This window comes from Periplaneta americana, chromosome 1, assembly GCF_040183065.1.
Source record: "Periplaneta americana isolate PAMFEO1 chromosome 1, P.americana_PAMFEO1_priV1, whole genome shotgun sequence".
NCBI lineage: Eukaryota > Metazoa > Arthropoda > Insecta > Blattodea > Blattidae > Periplaneta > Periplaneta americana.
The window spans coordinates 85,158,430-85,182,276 of record NC_091117.1 but is presented as its reverse complement, the minus strand read 5'-3'; the positions used below and the strand labels follow the sequence as shown (position 1 = coordinate 85,182,276).

The following is a 23,847-nucleotide window of genomic DNA, read 5'->3' as shown; positions in this document are numbered from 1 at the left end:
ATGTATGTATGTATTTATGTATGTATGTATGTATGCATGTTTGTGTTTGTGTTTGTGTTTGTGTTTGTGTTCGTGAGCATGCATTGCGCTTGGGTTTAAATAGGTAGTATTGTTATTTCTTGTTACTATTTGACGTATTTACAAGTTTATTCTCTTGTTACTATTTGGCGTATTTACAAGTTTAATCTCATGTTACTATTTGACGTATTTACAAGTTTATTCTCTTGTTACTATTTGTCGTATTTACAAGTTTATTCTCTTGTTACTATTTGACGTATTTACAAGTTTATTCTCTTGTTACTATTTGACGTATTTACAAGTTTATTCTCTTGTTACTATTTGACGTATTTACAAGTTTATTCTCTTGTTACTATTTGACGTATTTACAAGTTTATTCTCTTGTTACTATTTGGCGTATTTACAAGTTTAATCTCATGTTACTATTTGACGTATTTACAAGTTTATTCTCTTGTTACTATTTGTCGTATTTACAAGTTTATTCTCTTGTTACTATTTGACGTATTTACAAGTTTATTCTCTTGTTACTATTTGACGTATTTACAAGTTTATTCTCTTGTTACTATTTGACGCATTTACAAGTTTATTCTCTTGTTACTATTTGACGTATTTACAAGTTTATTCTCTTGTTACTATTTGTCGTATTTACAAGTTTATTCTCTTGTTACTATTTGACGTATTTACAAGTTTATTCTCTTTCTTTCAGGCTTAACCATATATTGTGTGAATGCCGAATCTGACAAACATAATGAGGTAGGATTAAAATATAAATTTTAGCTACATAATGTAATAAACATAAAATTTGACAGTCAGTAAATAAGAACATGTGTAGTGTCCCCTAGAGTATTCACTCGGGTCTGTTAATTCTTGACTTCCATTGTAATCCTTTGTGTAATGGTCCAATAGCGGAAATGTGTTTTTGCCTGAAATTGTCAAAATTTCAACTGTGGTAAAATGGAGTGGAGCAATTTTAGGTATAGGCCTACTATTCATTTTCGTAATTTTATATACATGATGTTCTCTTGCTGAGATCCTTTTATTTTTATTTGTTAATGTGACTGATTTATTTATATTATGATTAAATCTGTAACAATTAACATAATATTAATTACTAATTCTAATTGGAATGTCTGTTTTGGACATTGATAAGTTTTTACTACTGAACATATTGTGATGCTATAAAAACAGATTTCGAGATTTTAGGGGAAATAATGCTTTTGGGTATGATATTTGAAGGGTCTACGGAAAGAACGTGCTAAGTCACTTTCCTAGAAGTTTTCAAGGGAGAATTTCTTAACCATAATACACTTATAAGGCGTTATTAATTTACATATTAGTTAATTTAAGTTACCGTGTTACAATGCAGGCTTTTTGCTTTTCTGATTTACTAGAAAGCTAAATTACTTTGAGCTAGCCGATGGGCACCAAAAATAAAATAAAAATGGAAATAAAAAAGTGACTTAAGCATATTATTTCAGTGGACCCTTCATTTGTATGTCTCTTCGTGTTCAACGATTTTTCATAAGCTCTTAGAAAGGATTTTGTTCATGTTCAATATCTTAAGTGTGAAAATGATGCACATGGAATATAATTTTTAGCAAAATGTAACAAGTCTTTACTTGAAATCAGAAACACATAATGATTATCATCCTGAAGAATCGTCACACTATTTGGTCCGTAAATAAACTGGCAAATGAAAAGATGAATTAGTATCACGAAAAAAAAGTTTTACTAATACAGATACACAGAATAACTCACAGAATAACTTTTACTTTACGTTGCAAATTTTGTTAGTCTCAAGTCGGAAGTCAAGTGCCGAGGAAGAGTGGTATAGGCGCCGACTTTGGTGGTGGGGGGGCAAGACACTTTCTACTTTCGTCTTCTTCATTAAAATTAATAGAAGGGTCTCTATTCTCCAAATAATTCGAAGAAAGATTCCTCATTTTTTAAAAAAGTAATTAATATCTTTGGAAGAGGAACTATGTCTTAAATAACTAGGTCATAAGTGATTATTTCAAATCCATACAGAGGGTCAGCTGCCGCATTGACCATGTTAGTGACGCAATTATTAATGCCCCCTCCCTTCTTCCCTTCCTGTATTTGAGATCGATGCATTTTTTGCTGCAGCTCTTATCACTTTTTCCCCTTTGTATTTGTTTGCTGTAGAGCCATTCCGGGCAAACTGGGAATTCCAATGAAAAAGTCTCTCAGAAATATTTGTTTATTATTACTGTAAGACATAGATAAGGCTCTAAATTTAAATATTCTAATGTTTTATTTTCAAAAGGAAAATATTTTACAAATTTTATAGGCATTGAATCTAAGTGGTCTTGGCTGGGTAATAGGTACTGTTTTGTTTCCCTAAAATTTGCAGCACTTACTCATAGAGAGATCAGCTGTTAATGTATATTTTTGAAGGAGCTATTGTTGAAGAAATATTTTGAGAGTCTGGACTGTTAATTTCAGAGCCCCAGGATCAAGGAACCGTTTACTTTGTACTATATTCTTTCTGCCATTCATTTTTAGTAGTTTGGGTTAATAATAATTAATCGTATAGTTCAATAGAATATTTTGACTTAGAAATGTCACAGTCAGTGGCGTGTGGTGATGAATAATCCTGGTGGTGCACAAATATTTATTATGATTATGATTATCATATTATTATTATTACACCCTATTATTATTATTATTATTATTATTATTATTATTATTATTATTATTATTATTATTATTATTATTATTATAGGTACTAACTACTACATAACTATTAACATATGTTACGTAGGTATAGATTTAGATAATTTTGTTAGTCAAGAAATTGCAGTTAATCAGTTTCCTATGCAGGTCCAGTAATAGCAAAGTAAAGTGTTCAATTTCTATTGCAGCACACCGTAAATAATATTGTTTTCGCTATATTTCGTTTTATAACACAGTTCACACGTTCACAAGCATTCGATACGTGTGTCGTCTCATCAGCCTTAACTGCTAAAAGTCAGCAGCATTCTTTATTTCTTTGAAATCTCATCATGGCATACATCCAAAATGGCTTCAAGGATTTCGTGCTGTATAGTGTTTGATGTGCTTTTGAACACTGTTCCTCTTTCCAAATGTTCCTTAAGAGTGCGTCTAATTCAGAACTAAAATTGACGAGGCCAAGAAAAATACTAGCGTTTAAAGATGAGTTTCCGTCTTCGTGATCTCTTAAAGCCAACTCAGAAGCTCCACAAAACCGCACGCACTTATCTGTTCTTGGTAACTTTATCATTGTGAAGTTCGACAATCTCATTGAATCCAATTGTGTCTGTATGTTTGTTTGACCCAACACTGCTAATTTAACATTATTGTTGAGTGTGCAGCAAAGAATCGTGTTTTTTATTTCTTTCATTCATGTGCTTCAAATCAATCATACCTACAGAACGATAATCAAAATTATTTAATTACTACGCACAGCCCTAAATTCAAACAGAAAAATAAATAAATTTCATAACACGTAGCCTACTTGTTTTTGTCAATGAATGTTCGCCGCCGAACAATAGGCAAGGAAAACAAAATATAGCGTCTTTTATATTGAGCCACATATTGTATTTTTCGTAAGTCCGAATGTTGAATTTTCTTGTCACTTCTCTATTGCTGTTCTTCGTCACTTATAATTTTAATTCCTGTGTACGTCTACCCATCTTCTTTATTTTTATCTTTTCGTGTAAAGGTCTTACAGAAAATTACATATTTAAAATATTTTGCACACTATTCATTGCAATATTTATGATACAACGGGCCAACAGCTACTGCAGACAGCTTGAGAACACATCTGAAAGTACTCCTAACCCCTCCTACGCACACTGTACTGGCTCCCTACCACGCTCCAAAGCCTGCCAGTGAAACACTACTACTGCGCATGCTCCAATGGAACTGTGTGCCGCAAGTGTCGAGAGGTAAACGTAAGTCCCAGGCGTCAACAAGACCAGTACACGTGCAGTGTTATTTTTACATAGTATTATAATAAAGAATTATGTCGCTCACATATTCTATTGCAGCTCATTGATATAACTTTAAAAACATGTGTTATTTGAAGAGGTGGTGCACTACTCCTGTGCTCCTTAAGAGAAATCGCCACTGGTTACAGTTATTTTTAAACTAGGAAAGTGAAAGATATTAACCCATCTGTAACATCCGTAACATGGCACAAACAGCTATAAAATATTTACCGATTATGTTTTTGTGAACTAATTGGATGTCACGAGATTTGCATAGCTTTCACATGGACAGTATGAGAATGAATCTCTTTTTGATTGAGGCGGAGACCTGAGTTTTACACTTTATGTTAAGAAGATGCGAAGGAAGTTCACAAATCTTGTTTTTTATTCAACAACTTTTTCTTCTGTAAAATGATACTGATCTAAATTGATTCTAATAATAAAGTTGACAAAAGTCATTTCTTGAAAATGGTACAGATGTAACATCCGTGACAACTGGAATGACTGTGTAGCTATTTTCACTCATTTGTTTCTTTTAGCCGACCCGGGTGGCGCAAGCCGTAGAGGCACGCAATGACTCTACGGCTTGGTCCGAAGGGTTGTGGGTTCGAGTCCCGCCTCGGGCATGGGTGTTGTGTTAGTGTTAGTTAGTAAACAGAAACAGAAAACAGAAAACTGAAAACCTGAAAAACAGAAATATTTCGGAAAATGGCCTCTGGCCGGATGTAGAAAAAAAAAAAATACATGTCTAGTTTAAAAAAAAAAAAAAAAATGGAACTGTGTGCCGCAAGTGTCGAGAGGTAAACGTAAGTCCCAGGCGTCAACAAGACCAGTACACGTGCAGTGTTATTTTTACATAGTATTATAATAAAGAATTATGTCGCTCACATATTCTATTGCAGCTCATTGATATAACTTTAAAAACATGTGTTATTTGAAGAGGTGGTGCACTGCTCCTGTGCTCCTTAAGAGAAATCGCCACTGGTTACAGTTATTTTTAAACTAGGAAAGTGAAAGATATTAACCCATCTGTAACATCCGTAACATGGCACAAACAGCTATAAAATATTTACCGATTATGTTTTTGTGAACTAATTGGATGTCACGAGATTTGCATAGCTTTCACATGGACAGTATGAGAATAAATCTCTTTTTGATTGAGGCGGAGACCTGAGTTTTACACTTTATGTTAAGAAGATGCGAAGGAAGTTCACAAATCTTGTTTTTTATTCAACAACTTTTTCTTCTGTAAAATGATACTGATCTAAATTGATTCTAATAATAAAGTTGACAAAAGTCATTTCTTGAAAATGGTACAGATGTAACATCCGTGACAACTGGAATGACTGTGTAGCTATTTTCACTCATTTGTTTCTTTGTATTTTTTTGCTGTAGCTTTTATCACTCATTTTTTCATTTGTAGGCCTATTTGTTTGCTGTAGCTTTTTCACTCATTGTGTTCATTTATATTCTTTTGTTGTAGCTTTTTCACTAATTTACTCTCTTTGTATTTGTTTTCTGTATGTTTTTCACTCGTTTTTTTCCTTTGTACTTGTTTGCTGTATCTTTTTTCACTTATTTTTCCTTTTGTATTTATTTGCTGTAGTTTTTTAAGTGGTTTTTCCTTTTGTATTTGTATGTTATATTTTTTCACTGATTTTTCTCTTTGTATTTGTTTGCTGTAGCTCTTTTCCCTTCATAAATCTGTGCATCATGCTCTTTATATAACTTATGCATAAATGTAAGATGTTTCCGAATGTGATTACTACGTACTGATTATATTTGAAATATAGATGTAACATGGTACTGTAATTTATATTGACTTCAGGATGGTATGTTTATATAACAACACTTTAAGAAATATTTTGCTGAGAAATTGGACATCATCTTTTCATTCCCTATGCTCCAAAAAATATTTCGTAAGCCTGTGTGTTCAAATTTTGCTTTCTTATAGAAATGAGGTGTTTTGCACAATTGGATTGTTTTTTTCTTTTAGGTTCGTTACGGCAAAAAACTTACATGGATTAGTCAAATGAAAAATGTTGCTGTAGAACCACTCCAGGCACCTCCCGTACGTCAAGAATTAACAACAAAGTAAGTGTTCACATTATGTCAGTGTAGGCTATTAAATAGCCATTCGAAATCGACGTCATTTGATATAAAGGTTGGCTATGAACTAAAAGCCACAAACTCAGTAACGGCTATGAAAAAAAAATACATCGCAGAACGATTTTACGGCTAATATATTCTCCGGTTACAATAAAAACGGCTGTTCAAACTTGGTTTTAACCACTCATCCCATTTCTACTGGCAGCCTAGATAACTCAGTTGGTAGAGCGCTGGCTTAGTATAGTCCCGACGCTGTTATTTCCGGCGTGACTCCGCCTCTTTGCTTACGTCTTAGAAAGTGAAGGCTCTATAAAGTCTAGGTAGGTAGTATCATTCGCCATTTTTGTTCTTACGTTGCCGAGCTACCATACGAGGAATCTATTTGCAACACCGTTAAACATTATCATGTCGTAACTCCTATGATAATAAATCAAACGCAATGTAATTCAGCAAATAATTGAGCGGCAAATAACGTCTTCGTGTGCTTTCTGCGAACGCCAACTAAAGAGCTAAAATGGCGGGCGATTATATTAAGTATTTATCGAGCCTTAAGAAATGAATAAGCGAATCACAGTACGCACACGTTTAAATGTAGCCGACCTGCAACGCGATTGGCTGCCGGAAATTAGAGCGACGGGACTATACAATCCGAATTCAAATCTCTGCGATGGAGGTGTTGTATTTATTTTGTTGTGCACAAAATCAAGATTGTGAGGGTTGTTGTCGGGGTTCTCCCGTTTTCCCCTCGATATTCCGCCAACATACTCCAAAATTCCCCATTCATTACCATCACCGTTTCATAAAATATGACATATCTTCTATTTGCGTAACGTCGGATTTGTCGCAGTGATGATCCTTGCGGTTTATCAAAGATTGTTAGATGAGAGTGGTGGTAAGTTCCAGAGGATTGATAGTTCTTTCTGTATAAGAGGCACCGAAGTCCCAATGGGTTCATTATTGCCTGAAGGGGATATGCCGACTCATTATGTAGATCTATAAGAAACGGAAGATCACTATCAGCGGTATAATATACGCATTAGAAGGATGAATGACGGATTTTGGGGCCGGCTTAGCTACATAGTAGTCTGAACGCAACTCATTCCATCACAGGTGCACATATGCTTCTTTAAGCTGTAGTGCGTGGGGGTGATCCATGTCCCGCCCGATAAGCATCTCTATAACTTTGTTCCTATTATTGAGACTATAAAAGTGTTACTTTTTACATCGATGGAATAGCACACGTCATATATTTTGTATTAAGTCTTGTATTTCTGTGAAATTTAATGTTAATGTGTAAGATAACGAAATCATTATTACCGTATAATTTGTTAAGTGTTTCATTCAAATTATATACTGCTGTGGCAAATTGTTTCGCTTATGATATTCGTACAAAATAATTTAATTATAAGCCAAAAAGAAGGCATAAACTCCTAAAACTTGAGAAAAGTTGTTGTACCTTTTCATTAATGCCAAAAATCTAGGTTTCTTCTTCTTCTTCTTCTTCTTCTTCTTCTTATTATTATTATTATTATTATTATTATTATTATTACTATTATTATATTACCTATAACATTAAATGTTTAACACTTATTTTTTCTTAATTTGAATTAAGTTATGTTTTTAACTGCTTATATGCCGAGTCAATAATGTTTTACTACAGTCTAGTATATAGCCACGAAGCTCAATACGTAGTAAATATACATCCATAGATAGTTGCTAACCACTAGGATCGCTACTATCGCCTCATCACAGACAATGCGAAATAGTACCACAGTCTAATACTTACAGTCACGCAACTCATACGTATAAAATATGCCAACATTTGACAGCTGGCGCGACAGTAGCCCTCTAGCGGCAGGCAAGTTAAAAGTGTGCACACGACATATGATAACACATCAGAAAACGGGTTTTGCGTAATTTGTTTTATATTTTTATGCTATACAGTAAGTGTATATGATTATTATTAATTTTAATTTAGAATCCTAGAAGAATTTCACACGCAGTTAATCTACAAGTTTCAGAAACTGAGAATAAACGTAATTCTTTCTGCTCCTTACAACTGAATCATGGAACTGTTCACGTATCATGGTTTGAAATAATATAATTGTTCGTACGTGGATGGTTAATTAAATTCATTCCTGAATATATTTATGAATCATTAGAACTCTATATTTCCTGTGAGAAGAGTCAAAATTAATAGCTTCAAAATTGTAGGGTACATCGCGTGGTGAACTCCTCTCCTTATTTCCTGAGAAATTAACTATTTTCCATACCGCAAATTGGGGTAAACTCGGCCGCTGAGGTAAACTTGAAAATAAAAAAGGGGAAGATTTAAACCTTAATATGACAGACATTGATTTATGAAGTTCATTATTTTTCATTTCTTAAGAACCGGTATTTCCTTTATTATTTTGAGTGACAAATAGTGCTGATATTATGGTTTAAATGTTTATGGCAAGTCCACCGCATTTTACATTACATTTCCAGTTTTCACACATAAGCTTAATTTTAACTTATCCTACCTATATAATACGTAATTTACATGTCCTTACTGTTAATATGACGTAGATGAGAACAAATAAATGAACACACAATTTTGTTGAAAAAATTGTGACTTCAATTAACTCAGAAAATGTAGGCCTAATTTTATTTTCAGAGCAGAAGTGGTGTAAGTCAAAATGGGTAATGAGGGTTAAAGTAAACATTCTTTCAAATACAGCGCAAAGTAGCAGTTAATACTGAATTTATTTAAACTATTAGTAGTCAGTGAATAGCACGAAGGATATATTAATTGCTACTTTGCGCTGTATTTTACAGAATATTTACTTTAAATTTCATTACCTAATTTTGACTTACGCCACTTCTGCTCTGAACAGCTCAAATAATCCCTGGGAATGTAAAATCAACACCAATAACAGTCATACAAATTATTACAGAAAAGATTGCTTTTTATATTAAATTTAAAAAGGCTCTTGAGAACTTAATACGTCTGCCACATGAACCTACACCAACACATCAGAAATCTATCGACACAGTCTGGATTTATTCAAGAAGTGAATATTTTGCAAAAGGATTACAATACTCCATGAATTCTTGAAAAATTAACACCATGATCCCTACTTAAATGCATTATAACGTTCAACTTTTGAAAAATATATAGAAAAAAAATCACGAATACAAAAAGTATGGAATTACTTGCATTAAAAACTGTAGATACATTATCCAAAATCGGAATGGTTACACATTTACACATATGATTTCTACAAAAAAATAATATATTGTAACAGGTATTTACTTTGTTTTTATTTAAACTCTCCTTCCTGACATACAAATAGGTAACTGATAACTAATAGATGTTTTATAGAACACAATACGTAGGCTACCTACAACGTGGATTATTGGTTATTCCTGAATTATGATTTTCTCTTGGTTTTTAGGGAATCTGAAGAACGACAAATTCGGAGATTTAAACTTGTTACTGCAATTTCCGTTATTGCACACATTGCGTTTATTCCGATGCATGATTAAAACGTTATTATAACATCTCGCATCCCTTTAAAGCACGTGCTGGCTGAACGAGACTGTGGCCAGTGCCTTGCCTGCCGCTTGGGCGCTAGTGTCGCAAATGTTGGCAGAAAAAGTGTTGAAGTTTCGTGACTGTATGTCTTAGACTGTGATAGTACCTTGTACAGTCTATTGTTTCTAGTACCCTCATCAACTCAAGCTTCGTGACTGTATATACTGGACTGTGGTTTTACAGGTTTTACATTAAAGGTCTTACTAATAAAAACTCTATATACAGACGTTTAACTGTCTTATACTTATACAATGAGTAGCTCGTTTATAAGTCGTGTGTAAATTCCTTACTAATAATCACTACATACGTCGTGTATAACAGTACAGCTGTTACAAAGCTACGTCATAGTTTCGTCATTACTTCGTTACGAAAGGTAATAGAATATCTGAGGTTCTCTACTGCATCCGGTAGAGCGCTCTAGTGTGGCGTGTTAAATATCGATAGTACAACCGGCTCTAATCGATTACCACACTACATTTTGGTCAAAGAATACAAGCTACAGCAATATTATTCTAATAATTCTATGATCTTTGGTTTGTTCTTCTGTGGTTATAAGGTAACCATCATCATAAAATGACAGTCGATACGAACAGCTCTTAGAGGGGCGGCCATTTTTTCCCTATATACAACGCTTAAACAAGAGGTTTCGTGTATATAACTACTGCAAAGCAATTCCCATTGTATAGTTACAGCTTGTTTATACGTCCATAGCTTATTCACGGTTTATTAGTAACGTTTTCTGTCTCAACTCTGCATAAGTCTCGTATAAAAACTATACACGGTTTATTAGTAAGATTATAAGAATTTGTTGTATGTCGAGTTATCTGTGAGTAAGCGGAGTCTGCAAGCGGCTCGGCCGAGAGACGGGGCGCCGCGTTTCGGTTTATCTTTCGTACTTTAATGTCATTTATTAAACATTTTTTCAACTCAATGTTGTCTGCCCGTACATTTCTCTCGTGATTTTGGTTTTGTTGTACCTGGTCCTGTCCCAACCAACGAGCTAGAAGTAAGAATATAGAGTGGCGATCGCGCCGCCATCATTGAAACAGTAGAACCTATGTCCGCCATGTTTCAACTGTTGCAACAAGTGGGTGTGGTTCCTATAGGATGAGATGAAAAGGGACTGAATAGAACATGTTGCATTTTGTGAAACTTATTTATATCGCAATAATTCATATATTCGATTTCTAGTAAAACTTCTTTAATTTTTACAGTAGTCAGGAAACCCATGCAGCAACATTTTATTCCATACATCTTCCATTGACACCGAAGCTTTAAGCTGTGGAACAAGCATACAAGTGGGCGTGATTCCTATAGGATGAGATGGGAAGGGACTGTATATAACATGTTGCATCTTGTGAATATTATTTTGTATCGCTATAACTCATATACCCCATTTTACCAGTAGTCAGAAAACCCATGCAGCAATATTTTATTCCATACATCTTATATTGACATTGAAGCTTTAAGATGTGGACAAGTCGACAAGTGGGCATAATCCCTATATGATGAGACGGAAGGGAACTGTATATAACATGTTGAATCTTGTGAAACTTATTTTATATTGCAGTAACTCATATATCCCATTTTTACTAGGGGTGAGAAAACCCGTGCAGCAACATTTTATTCAATAATCTTACATTGAGATTGAAGCTTTAAAATGTGGAACAAGTCCACAGGTGGGCGTGGTTCCTATATGATGAGACGAAAAATGGTAGTCCAGGATGGTATGTAACATGTTGCATCTTGTCTTATTTATAGCTCATTTTTACTATACTTCTTTATTTTTGACAGTCGTTAGTAAGCCCGTTAAATGAGGTGGAAAATCGAAGATCCTTGGTATTGCATTGGCCAGCAAACGTCTCCTCTCGTTTACAAAATACATGCATTTATTCTCGAAGTGTGCAGAACACAAAATACTATTTTCTGTGGGATATAATTTATTTCTCTCCATTTTTGGAACCCACTACTTCGTTAACAAATTATTTCCTTATGGGAATCTGTGAAAACAATAAGGTTGTACACGTTACAACATTTTTCTATCAATAACGACTGTTATTATATTTATAGTAATATCAAATGATAGCAAATTACAAATTTGAAATACGATATATTCATTTTTTTACTTCGGTTGCTACAGTTAAAAGCAGAACACACAAGGGGCATCTTAATTAGTGAATTTAAAAACCTCCTTGTGTGTATACGTCTCCTTCTACTAAGCGAGCTGACCAGTTAAAACATGGCGGCAGGTAGTTCAAGCTAGTAGCACCCAGAGCTCTGATACAGACGTGTTCCTCACTCTATATTCTTACTTCTAGCTCATGGGTGTCCAAACGCCTATAGAACCAGGAGATATTGTATGTCAAGCATGTTCTGCTAAGGTCAATAACTTTCCATATAAAATATGAAAAACGACTTTAAAGAATATGCGCTGAGGGTTGCTTACGCCCGGGGTTATCTCGTACAAGTTACAATTGGACATCTATAATCTAGCTCGTTGGTCGCAACCGTAACTGCGTGGTCTAAGGCTTTATGCGTTATAATAACTTTCGGCATGAGCGCTGGTTCGGGTTCTTATGGGGGAAAACATTTTCTCATGAAATATCGGACACCGTAGGGGACCAGTGCCTACCCAGAATCGTGATAAGTTTCGAGAGCTACAGTGAGTAGCGAAATCCGGTTTTGTAAGCCAGCTATAACGGCAGGGGAGATCATAGTGCTTACATGTTACCCCGTCCGTTCTATTTGGATGATCGTTCATCTCTGTTGATGCATATGAACGTGAGATCAGCAGTCGGCTGGTCGATCTTACCCTTCATGGGTTGTCGCACCAAGGGTTATTATTATTATTATTATTACTATTATTATTATTATTATTATTATTATTATTATTATTATGCCCGTTTCTACTATATTGTATGTAATACATTCACCCATAATGAAAGTAGGGGTATTTTAACTGTTGTTTAAGACATACAGGGTGATTCACGAGGAAAATTAAAACATTTAGGATGTGAATTCTGAAGTCATTCTGAGTCAAAAAGTTCATATGAATATGGGTCCGTTTCCGAACAAAAACTTCTCTAAGATTCAATTTTACTAACTCGCATTTAGAGACAGATAACGGACAAATTTAAAGTTTATATTCACATATGCATACATACCTAATATTCTAGACGTCGGGGTCGATGTTTTCGCACATTTTCAAAGGTACCTTCTTCTGCTTCAATGCACTTGCGCTCAGGCGTGAATCGCGCTCGTCGCTCGGGAGAGTTGCTCGTGACTGTTCTTTTTTGCGGCGTGCAGCATCCAAAATACGTTCGATAGCGCCTCTCTCTTTTCCAACCTTCCTTTGCTATAGCAAGTATTTCATCCAACCCCATAGACAGTAAATACTCTTCGGTATGGTACCCTTCTGTTCGCAAAGCGTCGTTCATATTCAGCGACGGCACGCAAGGAACTTCCATCGCATAAATCATAAACATACACAATATCGGCGTATTCTACAGTCGAAAATTTATAAGGCATCTTGAAAAACACAGCTTAACACTTCCGATAACTGTACCTGTATAACTACTGTACTGTAGGTAGCTGATTGAACTGCTGTGAACTGATAAGTGATAGTGTATTTGTATTATGTGCTGATTCTGTGTCATTACATCAGACAAGGGCATGCAATTGGACATTTGTAATGCCCCACCACCCGGTGAATGTGAGGTGAATGAACTTCCTTTATCTACATTGCTCACAATACAGATTCCAATGTTACGTCATTCATTGCGATCGGTGACCTTGTCTCGCGTTTTACGCCAGCATCATATGGTAACGCCTGATTCACGTTGGGGCGAGACGTTTTACCAAAAAAATGCATCTAGCTCCTCCGCTATCGTTCGAAAACGGACATATGTTCATATGAACTTTTTCACTCAAAATGGCCTAAGATATCGTATCCTAAATTTTTTACCTTTCCTCGTGAATCACCCTGTATACGATAAACTTTATAATTTAATATTTTTTTGTTTTGTTATAGGCCTATGTACAGTATCATTGTTTTTGTTAACAGGTCGTTGTCATTACCACATTCTTCAGTGCATGAAAAAGGAGAAACGAAGGATATTTTTCATGATGACTTATATAATATGCCTTCACACACACTGGAAGAATTACGTATTTTAGGTCTGGATTTCGATCCAAATGAGGTATAGTAATTGGAAATCACACTTTTACTTTATACAGAGCCCTCCGTATATGACTTCACGGGACGTAAAGAAACGTTGCTTTCCAAAGTCCGTATGTTTTACGAGCCCAAGTTCAAGAGCTCTGATGGGATCACTCATTCGTGCGTAATGTAACGCAAGCTATTGTGTTTTTTTCTAAATGTTTGGCAACACTGAAAGGATTACTCATTCGTGCGTAATGTAACGCAAGCTATTGTGTTTTTTCTAAATGTTTGACAACACTGAAGGGATTACTCATTCGTACGTAGTTACTGTGTTTTTTTATAATTGAGAATGATGTGTACATATTACAGCGAGTTTTTATAGTTTGAAGTTATACAAAAACTGTAAGAACATGTCCGACAAGTGATTTCGAACATTTCGCAAGAAGAGATTAGTCGAATATTTCAGAACAATCTTCAAAGATATAAAAAAATGTATTGAAACAGGAGGAGGATATTTTGAACATCCTTTGTTACACGGGTAAAACTTGCTCACTTTTAACTTGTTTATAAACATTTTTCCCGCCAAAACAGATTTTAGAAATTTAAATTACTACCGTACAAATGGCGACCGATTTCGTGGTAACTGTGCGAGGCGTATAATAGAAACTGCAGCTGAAATTACACTGTGAGAGAACCGTCACATATAGAGGACACTGTATCAGATATAAATATGTAACACTTAACCACACATAAAAATCTTATTGCAGTATGTTTTCGCAGTATATTCCTGTACTTCTTCATGTTACAAGGAAATGAAATAATATTTTTAATTTACCAATTATTCTCTTTCTGGCATTAAAGGAGGACGAAAATCAGGGTGTAACACTGGAATTTATGGGCCACTATTATCAGGTAAATTTGTTTAATTTTGTTGTATTGTATAATATTTCTTCCCGGACAATGATTTCACGCTCCCTTTAGGCCTGTTATTCCATTTTTACGAGTGTCTTAATTTATTATTTTCAGATCAATGGAATAGATGAAGAGATGACTACAGGTGAGTTTCAATTCATTGTTATTTGGTTGAAAGTAATGTAATTAACCAGAATTGATTTCTACTTGTGTTTGTAGATAGCAGTAACTTGCTTCAGTAAGTAGTGGTAGTGGTAGTAGGTACAACTTTAATAAGAATAAATACTGGGCACAAAAACATGCAACGGAAGATGATTCGGTTGCAATGTCGAGCCGTCATAGGCTTCCAGATTTTCGATAGAAAATGAAATCTCCTGTATGAAGAATAAAGGTATGTAACCTTGTGTTTTGCACACTTGTATCTAGATCGTTATTGAATAATTTGTATGATTTCCATAATTTTGCAAAATCTGGAAAGTTATGAAATGAAAATTTAATTTTTTAAAATCTATTTAGTGAACTGATAAAGAATAGACGATAATCTAATTTTGTAATACTAATTTCGAAGTATTTAATCATTAATTTTCCCCTTTTATTTAGTAACAGTGTTACTCGGAGTATGATAGATCGATTAGGCCTGTTTCTTTATTCTCGGTTATCTACATCCCTTTCGGTGCCTTAACGAAAAGTTAATTTTCGTCCTCATCGTGAAGTGATTGAGTCAGACTTTGTCAGGCGAGCTATCCACGGCTTCGGCAGTATTCTATCATGTAATAGTAGACCACGACCACCGCCACCACCACCACCACCACCACCACCACCACCACCACCACCACCACCACCACCGCTGCTGCTACTACTGCTGCTGCTTTCTAAGTACTACTACTGCTGGTCTTGATGTCTTGGTCTATTCCATCCCTCTTTTGTGAGAATTTTCACAAACACTTGATAGTTACAAGTAATCTTTTCATGTGGTAATCAAGACTTAACACAGTACGGGGAAACAGAAGAAAAAGTAGATGCACCTAGTCTCTATGGAGGGATGGTAAAACATATTTTCAATCTGTGCTAAATACAGTGTCCGGAATAGAGTTATCCATAAATAAGCTTATAAGCGACAAATATCCATATTTGCTCAAGATAAAGCTCAGTGGGTATAAAATATCTCCTACATTTGTCACTCTTTCAAGGTCATCAGTGCTTTTGATTCACCTGCTCACTCAAGCGCAGAAACTGCATAACAAATTTTGCGTCAGACTACCTTCTTAACTTGTCAGTCAAGATGTGGAATCATAGCGTAAAGTGCATATAACTATATTCATCCACGTTTCATATTTCAGTACATCACGCTTCCATTGAGATTTTCCACGTTTCTGAATGAGACTTTTGCGGAAAACTGGATCGGAGGAGGGGGTCCCATAAATTGTCTGGAATTACACTATCGAACATTTATGCATGGGATTTTATTAAATATGTTCTGTTGAAGAGGAAAGTTAGAGATTTGAAAGAGCTTACGTTGAAGCAGTTACTCTAATAGCGCCTCAAATGCTGGTAAACACTTGACAAGAATTTTAGTATCGTTATATCTGTCGAGCTACAAAAGGTGTCCACATTTAAGTGTACCAGCGTAGGCTATATAAAAACGTTTAGAGTTACAGTAGAGTGTCTCGTTTAGGCACAGTGAAAACGTAAACAAAGTGCAGATAACGTGTGGAGGGAGGACGAGCCGTACGATAAACATGAGGGATGCACAAGGTTTTAGTTACAACATTTATGGCGGAGCATTAATTAAAATTATATTTTCCAAGAACACACAAAACAAAAGAACACAAATTGCATAACGTTATCATGTACACATTTTAACAAACAAAGAAGCAATTGTAATGTTGAAATGATTCAATGTAACAAATCAAATTTTGCTATTTATATGATGTTGCTTTCAAGCAGCATTTTTTACAGTCATGAATTTCATTTTTTGTATGACTAACATAATATCACCGTCTTCTGTGGCCGAATTAACAAAACTACAGTATATTGATCTAAAATGATAACACTATTTCCTAAACATAATTATCCCTTAAAGTTCAATTTATTCAGGTACAATATAGAAAACGGTGATATTATGTTAGTCATACAGAGAATGAAATTCATGACTGTAAAAAATGCTGCTTGAAAGCAACATCATAATATAAGTAGCAAAATTTGGTTCGTTATATTGAATTATTTCAAGGCTACAATTGCTTGTTTGTTGAAATGTGTATGTGATAACGTTATGCAATTTGTGTGCTTTTGTTTTGTGTGTTGTCAGAAAATATAATTTCAATTAATGCTCCGCCATAAATGTTGTAACTAAAACCTTGTGCATCCCTCTTGTTTATCGTACGGCTGTTCTTCCCCACACACGTTACCTGCACTTTGTTTACGTTTTCACTGTGCCTAAACGAGACGCTCTACTGTAATATGTACAGTACACTGCTCCGCCTATTTAGTAGAATGTGTTTGAGCCTAAAGAAAACAGAAAAACAGTATAACATGCTCTGTTTGTGACGAGAATCCAAGCCCCCGCATACTGGTAAGCCAATATGTCACAAACACGTTCACGTCTAAGTATTTCTGACAAAGTAAATATTATTCAACGCCTTGAAAACGGCGTAAATATTAAGGATATTGCTGGAGAGTTTGAGGTAGTATTTATTTGTTTATCTATTTAGCTATTTATTACTGTATTTCATAAATAGATATTGTGAATTTTATTAGTAACAACAATGTAATTTATTCGCCACAACAATAATTCCTTTCTACAATTCGCCTTAAACGCTCTTGTCAACAATTGGATCTTCACTCAACACAGTATTCGTTATAGCACTCCACCGACGACAATGACAATTTACTTGGACTATTACGCACAACAATGAACTGTTAATCTTAACTAATATTTACAAAGCACTATTTACAAATCAGAACTACCAGTTCTCAGTTCACAGTTCTTCTATCTCAGTCACTCGAGTTCACGGTATCTCGAACCACAGACCTTCAGAGACAGTTCACTGTACTCGAACTCAGGTCCCTCCAACTGCGGTCCACTGCACTCGAACTCAGGCCTTCGGATGCTGACGCAGATGCGGACGCACACTCGAGTCGAACTCCGGCTGGCTTGCTTGCTCTGGCTTTCTCACTGACTGAATAACTGAAAACTCTGTCTAGTTCGCTGGCGCCTGCTCTTTTATAGCAAAATCATAGTTGCGAGAACCTTCTACAGGTGTGTAGAGAATTATCTCGATATCTCTACATCGACAGACGTCTGGAATAGTCGAGAAGGTCGTTCCACATTCACTGCGTTAAGTAGCAGCTGCGCGCGCAGACTCGCTCCACTCTCTCGCCGTGTTGGCCCTTTCCCCTCTTCGCCGCGCGCCATTACAAAGTGCTCCGCGCGATCTTCTCTCTTGCGGGACGCTGGTCGTGAGTTCGAATCTCACGTCGCTGTCACAATATATTCAAGAAATAAAATTAATTTGTATTATCGTTGTACCAGATTCACTTTTTATCATGAATTAACAATTGATAAATACTCATTCCCGTATGCTCGATTTTTTACTGTCTATAATATTTCTTGACTTTCATGCTGTACCTAAACATGATGCTTGCCGATTTCAAGGGACTTGCTCCGCATGTTATTTCTAAGTAGGTAAACATTGGCTTTCTCCTATATCGACGGAGCAGTGTATAGAAAAAGAAATTTAATAAATCTTAGAAATGTGAAGATGAACGTATTTTTGGATACCTCTAGCCCGGACACGCGGTATATGCCACATAGTCATTACATTTTTATCCAATGTATTACTTTCGGAATTAGTAAAATTATTAAAATTATACATCTTGATTACACAACTTTTAACACTATATCACTTCGGAAAATGTGTTGTGTGTCTTTCATGTGTTAAATTTGATTACCTTGCTAACATGTTTCGGCCTGCTATTGGTCATCTTCAGAACTGGCTGTTGCTGGTCTTGGCGCCTTTTGTTTTGTTTCCTATGGGGGTGTGTTTGTGTGTTTATTACACAGACTACTCAAGATACCAATGGACCAACATGATTACAAAGAAGAGCTAAACACAATCAAATACATAGCACAAGAAAACGGATACAACCCCAACATAATAAACAACATAATACAAGAAATAAAACATAATCACAAAAAACATAAGAATACAACACAAACACAAGAACACAATAAATACATCACACTAACATACGAAAACAAAAACACACACAAGATTGCAACCTCATTCAAGGAATTAAATTACAACATCGCATACAGAACAAATAATACTCTACAAAAACATATCAACACAAACAAATACATCCACACAGGCGTATACAAACTCAAGTGCAACAACTTCTACATAGGACAGACAGGCAGGTCATTTCAAACACGTTACAAAGAACACATCACAACCATAACAAAATTACAAAACACTTCCACATATGCAGAGCACATCATAAATGCTAACCACACATACAGAGACATCAACACAGACATGGAAATTCTACACATCCAACCAAAAAGCCAGAAACTAAACACTAGAACAATACTAAATATACAGACACACAAAAACACATCCAAATGAAATTCTCAACACCCAACTCAATTTCAGAACACACACACACTTTGATTCCACATTACACTACACAAACACACCCCCACAGGAAACAAAACAAAAGGAGCCAAGACCAGCAACAGCCAGTTCTGAAGATGGCCAATAGCAGGCCGAAATATGTTAACAAGGTAATAAAATTTAACACGTGAAAGACACACAATACGTTTTCCGAAGTAAGTTTAATTTGTTAATTTCAGTCTATATGATATATTAGGTGTAGTTTGTCCACTATAACCAGAGATGATCGTGAGCGTTAAACTGATGCTGTGAGGCTTCGTCTCTCATCTAAGCATTGAAGTGTTTTCTGTAGCGAGAGAATACTGCGAAATACACTTACGGAAACAAAAATTGACCAATTCTAGTGGTCTTGATGACTGAATGTCTGGTCTTTAACAGTGACACCAAAAATTGATGCTTTCTTTCATTGTCACGTTATTTCTTTAGAGTATAATATGTCTCTGCACGTTAACAACTAACAAGATATTCGAGTAATTGTATACTTTCATAATTCCTTTTGAAAACCTTAAATAACGTTTCAGGTGGAATTCAAACGTTTAAATGAAAAATACACTTCTAATTGAGCGAAAGTTTGCACACTTATAATTTTGTTGTGACATCTGCTTAAGTTAATTGGTTGTGTATTACTACGCGATATGGTCAGGAATTTTAATCCGCACTACTGTTTACTTTTTCTTTTTTACATTACAAACTACAGCGGGATTGACCTATGTATTTTAGTACAAAAATGATGTCAATAATATTGTAATCGTTAACTACCGATTGTTTTAAACTCTAAAATTAGTTGTATAATTCAGAAGGGAGACAGAACCTATTTTTACGCATACATTTCAATGTTTATCTTAAATGTTAAAAATTTATTAAAATTTTCTCTCTGAACCAACTTATAGACATCTAAAACATTTAGGTCATAGAGTTGTGCATTTTTCCTATTCATGCAAAAAGTTAGTGGGTTTTAAAAATGATTATTCTGAGCTGGGGTAAGTGAAGGTATTACTTACTTACTTACAAATGGCTTCTAAGTAACCCGCAGGTTCATTGCCGCCCTCACATAAGCTCGCCAACGGTCCCTATCCTGTGCAAGATTAATCCAGTCCTATCATCATATCCCACCTCCCTCAAATCCATTTTAATATCCTCCCATCTACGTCTCGGCCTCTCCAAAGGTCTTTTTCCCTCCGGCCTCCCAACTAACACTCTATATGCATTTCTGGATTCGCCCATACGTGCTACATGCGCTGCCATTTAAAACGTCTGGATTTAATGTTCCTAATTATGTCAGGTGAAGAATATAATGCGTGCAGTTCTGTGTTGTGTAACTTTCTCCACTCTCCTGTAACTTCTCCATTCTGCCCCATATATTTTCCTAAGAACTTTATTCTCAAACACCCTTAATCTCTGTTCCTCTCTCAAAGTGAGAGTCCAAGTTTCACAATCATACAGAACAACTGGTAATACTATAACTGTTTTATAAATTCTAACTTTCAGACTTTTTGACAGCAGATTAGATGACAAAAGCTTCTCAACCGAATAATAACAGGTATTTCCCATATTTATTCTGCGTTTAATTTCCTCCCGAGTGTAATTTATATTTTGTTACTGTTGCTCCAAGATATTTGAATTTTTCCACCTCTTCGAAGAATAAATCTCCAATTTTTATATTTCCATTTCGTAGAATATTCTGGTCACGAGATAATCATATACTTCGTCTTTTCGGGGTTTACTTCCAAGGAGAAGGTATTAACATCATCAATTCGAAAAATGGGTTACAACTGACCAAAAGTATGGACAATAATATTGATTTTTTAGATATTGATCATTTGTAGCCTTTCCTGTGGAATGTACTGTACGTTTCAAAAGTTGTAATTATGACAAGGTTGTACAACAATACAAGTAAATAAAAGTATGACGCATACTGGCGCTGTTACCTACAGCAGCGGTCGACAAATCGCAAGGCTTGCGACAGTTAAGTCATATCTCTGCAGGGGTAGGTACTGAATCTCTTTATGTATTACGGGTTGCGTTGCCTGTGACGTAATCTTATATGACGTTCTGCCGACCCCTGACCTATAGTGAAGGTAATAACGCCACTTATCCTTTTAGAGCAAAGAAACAAGTTTGTAAGCAAAAGTGACAAATGTCAGATTATGTTATAGAACTAAACAACTACTGTATAAATAATTAGAGACAACAAAAATGTTTTCTTTTTCGCTACTCTTGTCACAGGTTGCGTGATACCCAAGTCCGGTCGATTATCCTTATGTTAGAGAGATAGAGACAATCAAATTAATCGCTTATATTACATGCTGAATCAAAGTTTATTCTCGAAGTGAGATGGTGTTATTACCTACAGTCGCAAATTCTATTTTAAATGAATAATTACCATAATATAATATTACAGAAAGTATATGATTATGTCTCGTGACCAGAACATAGTACAAATGGAAATGTAAATGGAAATTTATCCTTTGAAAAGATGAAGAAGTTCAAATATCTTGAAGCAACTGTAACAAATATAAATTACACTTGGGAGGAAATTAAACGCAGAATAAATATGGAAAATGCGTGTTATTATTTGGTCGAGAAGCTTTTGTCATCCAGTCTGCTGTCAAAAAAGCTGAAATTTAGAATTTATAAAATAGTTATATTACCGGTTCTGTATGGTTGTGAAACTTGGACTCTCACTTTGAGAAAGTAACAGAGGTTAAGAATGTTTGAGAATAAGGTGCTTAGAAAATATCTGGGGCTAAGAGAGATGAAGTTACAGGAGAATGGAGAAAGTTACACAATATAAAACTGCACGGAATGTATTCTTCATCTGACATACTGTAATTGAGAATATTAAATCCAGACGTTTGAGATGGACAATACATGTAGCACGTATGGGCGAATCCAGAAATGCATATATAGTGTTAGTTGCGAAGTCGGAGGGAAAAATACCTTTGGGGAGGCTGAGACGTAGATGGGAGGATAATATAAATAGATTTGAGGGAGGTGGGATATGATGGTAAAGACTGGTTAATCTTGCTCAGGATAAGGACTGATGGCGGGCTTATATGAGGGCGGCAATGAACCTCCGAGTTCCTGAAACGCTACTTGTAAGTAACTATAATAATATTACACATTTTAAAACAACACCACCCCACTGAATTTAAGAAGACATATAAACGAATTTCCCATAATATTTGATCATTCACTGTATTTCAAATTCAATTACCTGTACTTACTTTACGCGGAATACAAAATTCAGGTCACTTGACAATCAGCTCAGGCGCGCAGTTCTTCACTTAAAGGTTGTTAAAGACAGAAATTCGTTTCATTGTTGGTTCCAGATGTTTGGAAAAGGTTCCTCTAAACACCACACTTCTCTGACTAGGGGTGCCAACACAGATTTTCAAGTAACTAATCATAAAATATTAGTTGGCGTTACAACCTGCATGGCGTTAATAGTACTAACTTAGTACCTTCACTTACGTTATATATGTTACATATTACTTTTTCTTCTTTAGAATATCCGATATTCGTAGAGACGTCAGTAGAACAACAGGAAGATAAATGGAAGTAAACGAAGACATACCATCGTACTAGTTTGGACTGAGAACCATTTGATGAGAATGAATTGTGCTTTTGCTGCAAAGTAAAGAAAAAAAAATGCTGATGGCACTTCTTTAAGAAAGGAAATTGTTAGTTCGGAATATTGACTTTTATGTTTCATGTATTTAACCAAATCTTTATTAGTTGCTAATAAAGTGCAAATTTATATTATCAATGAATTTATTTGTTACTCAGTATATTCTTTTATCATAGTTACATTTAAGTTTCAAAAGAACTATTTACCTCAGTTCAATTAAGAAGAAAAGGTATTTAATTTATGGAGATTCACGCATCCTGTACGGGTTAGTACAAAAGAAATAAACATTTTCGTTGTTGTAGGCCTATAAAACAAGAACTATGTGTGTTATCGACATGTATTTTACGCTGTTAGGTTGAGAATCTGTAGAAGTTTCGATGTCGCACTGTTTGTCCCAATTGGGCTCTGCCTAAAGGGGCCCCGCACCCAAAGATATTACAAGAAAATTCACAACAGAAGTGGCATTAATGTAAAGCTAGAACAGAAAAAATAACAAGTGAATACCATAAAAGTGGCTGATATAGGTGGTTATATGCTTTGGGAAAAAATGAAGGCACTGAATCCAATTATTCTGCCAGCAGAGTTCATAAGCAAAGGAAAATGCTTGAGTTCCTTGCTTACAACAAAAGGTCTATTGCGTTTCCAAATTTAGTTATTGCCTTTCGGATTTTCCTGATAGATCCGGTGGCTGTAACAACAAGAGAAAGCAGTTTTTTCAAGCATTAACTGATCAAAACATTTTTGATATCATCAATGTAGCAAGAACGTTTGAACCGTTTGATAATTAT

The 23,847-nt window shown here is 35.2% G+C and overlaps 2 protein-coding genes across 6 annotated transcripts in view; one reads left to right on the top strand and one right to left on the bottom strand.

Moving 5' to 3' along the window:
- The window catches only part of LOC138697790 (required for meiotic nuclear division protein 1 homolog), a 108,504-nt gene extending 107,759 nt beyond the window's left edge, over positions 1-745 (top strand). Inside the window, exon 7 of the mRNA XM_069823317.1 lies at positions 725-745. Within this exon, the coding sequence (XP_069679418.1) occupies positions 725-730 (6 nt within the window). The 3' untranslated portion in view covers positions 731-745. The remainder of the gene's footprint in view (positions 1-724) is intronic.
- Positions 1-23,847, bottom strand: part of LOC138697766 (phosphatidylcholine translocator ABCB4-like) — a 264,750-nt gene that overhangs the window by 59,292 nt on the left and 181,611 nt on the right. The gene's annotated exons all lie outside the window — the stretch shown is intronic.